Source organism: Apiospora phragmitis (assembly GCF_038363925.1).
Source record: "Apiospora phragmitis strain CBS 135458 chromosome Unknown utg000003l:1.0-2676785.0:1.0-2680665.0, whole genome shotgun sequence".
Lineage (NCBI taxonomy): Eukaryota > Fungi > Ascomycota > Sordariomycetes > Amphisphaeriales > Apiosporaceae > Apiospora > Apiospora phragmitis.
The window spans coordinates 146217-153663 of NW_027117401.1; the positions used below are offsets into that span (position 1 = coordinate 146217).

The window sequence follows — 7447 nt, forward strand, 5'->3', positions numbered from 1 at the left end:
TAACTAATCTAGCTTTACCCTTATTAACTAGTATATATTACTCCTTTACGAACAACTCACACCGTCGAGCAACAGGTTTCTATATCCTAATCTATAGTCGAAAACCTATAAAGCCCCCCATATCGTTAAGACAACTGGCCTTGAAATAAAGACTACGGCGAGCTATACCCCTAAGCCCGTCAGGCCGCGGTACTCTTTTAACAATTAAACTATAGCTAAGCTTCCTATCTTTTATAGTAACGAACTAGTTACGAGACATACGAAAGATATGCTCATAAACAACTTCGGCAATAACTATACGACTTATACAATCCCCAAGCCCAGTAGAGCAACTCTGCGCGATCTTCAATCCTCTATTAACCCCGGTTTATCGGTGATTAACACCTCAAGCTCAGCCTCTTTTATAAAAACGCCCCCCGTCGAGGCATGTCTTTTCTCAAAACGTTCTAGAGATTGGAACAATATGCCTAAGAAGCTAGCACAGATCACATCCGGTAATCCCCAGGATAACGAAGCAGGTGGTCATAACCGCCAAGTTCTTAACTTCCAGCAACATCCCAACAGACTACCATTTATCAATAACAAGACTGGGAAAGCAGTAGACTCTACTAGAGGCCCGAATATCAAGCCTTATAATACCCTAATTATCTGTCCGAAACGCAAAGCCCGACTACAAGAGGATCTACCTGCGCCTAACAGTTATCATACAGTAGCTGAGGCGAGTCTCAAAAATGAGGCTGCTAAGGATGAAAAGGCCCTTCCTCCGCCTAAGCGCCAAAGACGGAATGCCTCCCTTAGTGCCATACGGTGGTGGCCTAGGACAGCCCCACAGCCGGAAGCCTGTCGCCTCCGCTAGAAGCTTCCACGCTTACTGTGATTTCGGAGGTTAAGTCCTACGAGGTAATGCGTATCCCTAACGCTACCTCATACTTTACAAGAGGAGAGCTGAGCTTCCACGATACCGGATTGTCCTGCGTGCTTCCGCGGGACTTCCCCTACCTGCTTACCGAGATTAATAAGCCGGTCGAAAAAGAAGGTATGCTCAAGTTCGAGGTTATATAGAAACTAGTCTTAGTCTCTTTCGCTCAAATCAGAGGTAAGAGAGCGGTAATTAAGAATCTAGCCGGCAATATCCCCACCTTTACAGCACCTAAGTCATGCTCCGATATATATAGGGATACTATTATTTCTAAGGCAGCCACAACTTTTAATATCGAAACATTCAAACGTTAAGAGATAATACTACACAACGGTAAAAAAACCCTGCTTCTTAAAGTTTACTTTCCTAATTCTTAGGTAGAATTTAAGGACCTAAACGGTGCGGGGACCATAAACAAAGCAAGGGAGCTTGTGATAAAAACATTCGGCAGGACCGAGGGGAAACGGCTCTTAAAAATCCAGCCGAGTCGTTAGCGCACTACACTCGGGGGCTTAAGGGCTTGGCTATAATTATATATATGTTTCTTTATCGCCTTTAATATTTAAACCTTCGTTTTTTCAGTCATTTCTAGCTACTATAGGAAATATATAATTCAGCCCTACGCGGCTTTACCGTCTCGTGGCTACTTAGCTCCCCGCCATATTGTACCAAGAGTAACACATTTTCCACAGCCATGTCGCACAAGGTAAGCTCTGTTATACACGCCGTAATTAACGGGTTAGACTCGAGCATCGGCGATAATATTTGGGGCTAATAAGCCGTAAGTAATTGAAGAAGCGGGCTAAAACGGCGCCGTTTACTCTCTAAAACACTAATAAGATCCGTTTAGGTTTCTATCAACTGCTCCTAAAGATTGCGAAACGCCTGCATCTCAGCTCTTTGCTTCAAAAGCTCCGCTAACTTAATCTGCAGCTAAACATTCTCCGCGGCTAGCCTTTGGGCCTAAGCCTAGCCATTATAGAGGTGGACTGCGAACTCGTGCATAGCTCTATTAAAAACTCCTAACGGCGCCTATAGCGTCGCTTCTCGAGGGGTCTAACTTGATGCCATTATTATATCTTTTAAATCTTAGTTCTCGACTTATCGATAAACTAGGTTACATAATGTATAAAAATATATATAGGCATGACGAAGGCCAATTCCCGCCGTTAGTATTGTACTAGCTAGATCTAATTATCCTTTATTATAATAGTATTAATAACGTAAGTATAACCCAAAACCATGAATGCTTTAAGATAATAATACGATTATACATACTATAGGATGTATCGTGATCCCCTACGTCCGTAGTTTCTATTAATTTCGTTGCTAGTGGTACTTATGTTTCGTTATAGCTATCTCCAGAGTTACATACAGGTCGTGGTCCATTTCAGACCGAGACTCATCTGTCCGCTCGTAAAGAAATACATTTGGGTTCCTTCCCCATATCTATTCTGGTTAGCATGCCCATAAGAGCCCAAAATTCTCAAACGGCCGATTCATATCGGAACCAGGGATATTCAGTATTATTTCTCTGCTACATCCGATAAGAGCTCGCAGATTCTCAGGGCTCGCTTCGGCCCTGGTTCTCCGTTAAGAGTCCCGCACCTGAAGCTTGTCCCATACGTATCGCACGAATTTTAGGTGCACGATCACATTACACTTTCACGACTAAGCAAAGTTAGATGCGAAACTAGTAACAACATTAGATGAAGGAGCGCCTCAGGTAAAGCGCAAAGAATTGTGAGACCTAGTCCGAAGCTGGTTAAATCTGGCCCGAATTAGAATGTCTATGGCTACCATAGGAGTACTTTCTTTCCCCGTAATCTACTAGATTAGTCCTGTAATGGTCCTATGGTGTGCCATTTCACGCGAATACCTACTTAGAGCGGTTAATGGCGTAATAATAAAAGACCTTTAAATGTTACCCTATTATTTGTTTATATATAGTACAGTAGGACAGTAAGTAACGCTAATTGAGTTAGACTATCCATAGACTTTCGGGATCTATACTACGCGGGATCAAAACAGTTAGTAGATGAAGCCTCATTGTTTTCGGGTTAAAGCTACTACCAGTGGCACTGTGTTCCGTTAAAGCTCTTCAGAGCCGCTTCGCCTCCATATAGATCCTGACTCGTGCTGTTCTATCGCCAGGGCCCGAGGTAACATCGGTCCGCTATCGTCTAGCGTAAAAACTATTATGCGTATAAAATTGCGCTAGGTTATAATATATATATTAGAACCAATGGTTTATAAGATAATATAGCAGCTTTCGCTATTGCCGGCTTCGGTTCCGTCTCGTTAACCGTAAGTCGGGGATATAGTAATTACTAAATCTATAAAAGAAATAAGAATAAAGGCTTACAATTTAGTATAAAACCGAATTCTTTACTATTAATATAATTTTGTTTTTAATATTCCCTTTCCCTATAAACATAGCTCCTACTAACGGTAAATAGTTTGCTTAAGAACGAATAGAAAACGTCTTAAAAAAGAACCCAGGCCCTGTACTGCCTACGCGTAAAAAAAGGGATAGAAATAACGAAAACATAGCGAAAAACTAAAAGATATAGGTAAAAAGTAATCGAAAGCTTCAGCGTCGATACGAAGTAAAGGTTTATATCTATATTAAAGTGCCCCGTAAGCGCAAACAATATCTCTTCGTATCTCACAGAGGTATATCACCATTAACACTAAACAACGTTGTGAGCACCCCTTCCCCCCCCCCGCGCGACTCACGTAGCCACCGAATAGGTTAACTTCTACTAAACACTAAATAAATAACCTAGGAAAAGCAGTATCCGCTACTTACTATAGTTGTTAGGAGCGAGGTAAATAAGCCGGACCAAGGCAAAGACGCAGTACCGGAAACTGTTGATCGCGTGTTTTAAACTAAGAAGGCAGGAGTTTAAGGTATGTCCCAATAGGGCAGCCCGAACCAAGCATCTTACGGAACAGCAAATGCAGATGGAAACGATTAGATTCCCTGAGTAGATAAGGTATAACGTCTTCGTAAAGAATTTAATAGATATTTTATAGCCTGCCATAGCTACTGTCACCGTCCAATCCTATACTTACCCACAAGCCTGGGAGTATATAATCCTTATAGCTCCAACCAGGAGGATGGTCGAATTTCATGCCATCTAAATCGAAGTCTACGGGGGAAGCCCCCCACGTTATTAATTCGAACTTAGGTTTCGGCATCAAGTATAACATTTAAGCTAATGTATAACGCTTAAGCGTTTAAAGTAGGCGCTCGAGTAGCTCTTACCGCGAACATATGTAGCGGTATTTCAGAACTTAGGAGGTAAGGGGCCTCACACTAATAAAATATATCAAACTCTCCCTAGCTAATACCATGTCGTCTCAAGCGAGGCCGTCGGCTATTAGATTCTAAAACTGGAATATTCAAGAACCGCAGTTAGTATTCCGGGCTAGGTCACGCGTAGTGTGTCCAGGTCCATTTTCCAGGTCCTAGAGTCTCCAATTCGTCGATAAGTCCGGCTTAGTTCCTAGTGCGGGCTTGCATTCACCCTTAAACACCAGCCAAATTCACTACACCTTGCGATTTCGGCTCGGACATCCTTGTCCGCCCCTTTTAAAGGAAGCACCTCGTGGTCGAGAAAGGTCGTTTTAGGGAACACCGAGTAAGCTTTATTCTAGGCGATAAAGTTTATCGCCTACGTGGTCGGCGTGCGACTAAGAATAGCTTAGATAGGTATGAGTCGTGTTTTCCTTAATATAATGAACAACTCGCCACGTCGTAACCATGTAACCGACCCTAACCGGACCTGTTCTTCCCTAACCAGTAAGTATCCTTACGTTTAAAGGTACGCCTGGACCGGATCCGCCTTAGCAGCCTTTGCTATAATTACTAATGTTTTCGACGTCGTGCGAGAAAAGAACTCGGTAGTAAAGTCGCTATAGATCAAGGCCTCGCTTACACCGAGGATACTACGGAAGGCCTAAGGGTCGTGAACGAAGGGCATCAATTTAATATTAATATTCTATACATAGGATTACACTTAGGATCGCAGCCCCCTACAAGTTTAGTATAAAGATACGAGTAACTTAATATCGAGCATACCCATCAGGCTCTTTAAAACGGGGTAATAAATGGAGAGAATTACTACAATGAATAGACGTGGTCGGTATGGTAAACGCCTTCCAGCGTGACCACGCTAAACTGCCACAGTTACCGTTATTAAAGAGATGATATCGATGACTAAGAGCGTACGTAGTGTTAAGTGTTTATTTATATTATAAACAAAAAGAGTTAAGCTGTATCTAGCGGAGAAGCTATTCATTTATATAGTTAAGCTCGCGTCTAGCTTACTATAAATGTTATTAGCACTATTAATTAATGCCTACTCTCTCGCTACTATATATAATTACCCCTATCTAAGCTACACTAAGTATTTAACTCTAGCCTAACGACGTCACCTATAATTATACCGTAAGCAACCCCTATCCAGCCTTCCGCAGCTAAACATGCCCTTAAGATACTTCATTACTAGGACCGCATCTCTCCACACAGATCAGGCAGTCTAGTAGGCCTTTGCGTGCAGAATTATAGTCCCATTATTGTCCAATAAGTCTAGCAGTAATATTACATTCCCTCTTCCACCTCCGGCACCTCTTTTAACTGATACACCTCTGCGAAGACCGTGCCTGTCTCCTTCGTACCGAATACACTCCAACCTTACTAGTGCTTCGCGCGCAGCTATACGAACAACACCCTGCAAGCAAGCAGAAGACTTTGACTTGTGGAAGAAGGGATGCTTTAAGACGTCAGTCGGCGACGTTCACATGGTATACTATAGTCTCTTACAATTATCAGCGGCAGCTGTCCGGAGTATAGCATATCCAAGAAATCCGCAGCGTCGTAAGACTAATAAAACCTTTTGCGAACTAAGCCCGTTATAATCTGTTCTATATACGAAACCATAAACCGATATATTTCTCCTCGGCGACTAAGGTCTATCGATAATCTTCTACTCAGGTCGAGGGCTATTATTCCATCGTTAGATCAACTCATCGATATAAGTATACTAGTCTATTACTTAGTTTCACCGTCCCATTAAACGTAATACGTACATCCGCTGCGCGGACGTCCATAGGCAGAAACAGAAGATATATAGTAGCAAATACGATCTGTTACCACCGGGTTAATATTTAGACGTCTCGCTTAACCCCAGCATACATACCTGCATCATAATAATCGCAACCTCTACCTCGGATTATAATAATGCGATAGCAAAGAGGTCCAAATCTAAGTGTTTATAAACTACCGATGTAGTACGACCGCTACAGTAAATCCCTAGGAGCTGTGTAATACTAGGATGGCTGATCTCGGAGAGGACCCCTAGCTCCGAAACTATGAACTAGGGGGTCTATCGAACTTAAACGACGTACCCGCTACCCGACCGGTGCATTCTAAGCCAACCGCTACCGTTGGTACCTAGGTGGCGATAATAGGTATACGCAGTTTAGTCGATATAAAGCGGGGGCCTTACCCGGACCGTCACGAGGTTACGATCACGGCAAAAGTCTAGTATACGCTTAAAAGATATAATTACCGTTAGGCACCATTTCTTTAGGCTTTACACTATAGAGCTTATATATATTACTTAGATAGGTACTGGGACTAAGTGCTATTTAGATATAATTAGCGCCGTAAATATCGCTTAAGGTAAAGGTAACATGCGACGCGAACCGTTCTATGAAGTCTAGAAACATCGTAATAATGTTTTAAGACGAAATAGTATAATACGGTACTCCAGCCTATTAATAACGAGTTAGTTTTTGCGAAGCTAGCGGAAAGTGCTTCTTCGTAGCCCGGTTAAATAAATCTTATTATAAGTAAGCCTTTCTAGCACGGGAAGGTACGATACATAAACTACGGTAGGATAAATATGGTCCTAGGGATAGAGAGAGTTATTGACGCCGCCGCCACTCAACAGGGTAAAAGTTAGCGAATAACAGCAAACTCAGAAAGTATAGACACTATAGAGGCGCTAATGCTTTCACGTGGCAAGTCACTCGTTCCCGTGAGTTTCGTCACGCTACGTACTATATCATAAAAACTAGAAGCGTTCGTAATCCTTCACATCAGCCCTAAATACTTCGCTTCCGCTCTTTATATCTTCTTTCGCACCCTACTTCATCTACCTCCTCAGTCCCAGTAGGCTACATATCCTTATTCTATCCTTTTCGAAGTGTATAGAGCGGGCATTACGTCAGTTACTACAGGTTCGATACTTAACAAGCCAGGTTCCCACTTCCACTCACCCCTACGCCAGGTATCCATCAACATACCGAGGCTCAGAGCTCGACTCCAATAATTAACGGTGCGATTACTATAGTCGATCTCATAATCGACGTACTTAACTATCGCCAATGTCGCAACATTATCTCGAGCTATGCTGAGACGGCCGAGTTCTGCTATATTTTAGAGCATTGCCGATATGTACGTCTTATTCTCCCATATTGAACTGCGCTAACAAGCGACAGGTGCTTTGCTCCGCG

The 7447-nt window shown here is 42.6% G+C and overlaps 1 protein-coding gene across 1 annotated transcript; it reads left to right on the forward strand.

The window, feature by feature from the left end:
• Nucleotides 1-463: 463 nt before the first annotated feature.
• Nucleotides 464-856, forward strand: PG994_002492 (uncharacterized protein; the record flags this gene model as incomplete). Its single annotated transcript, XM_066853901.1, has 1 exon — nt 464-856. One exon carries the CDS (start codon nt 464-466, stop codon nt 854-856), a length of 393 nt encoding a protein of 130 aa, XP_066719756.1.
• Nucleotides 857-7447: the final 6591 nt, after the last annotated feature.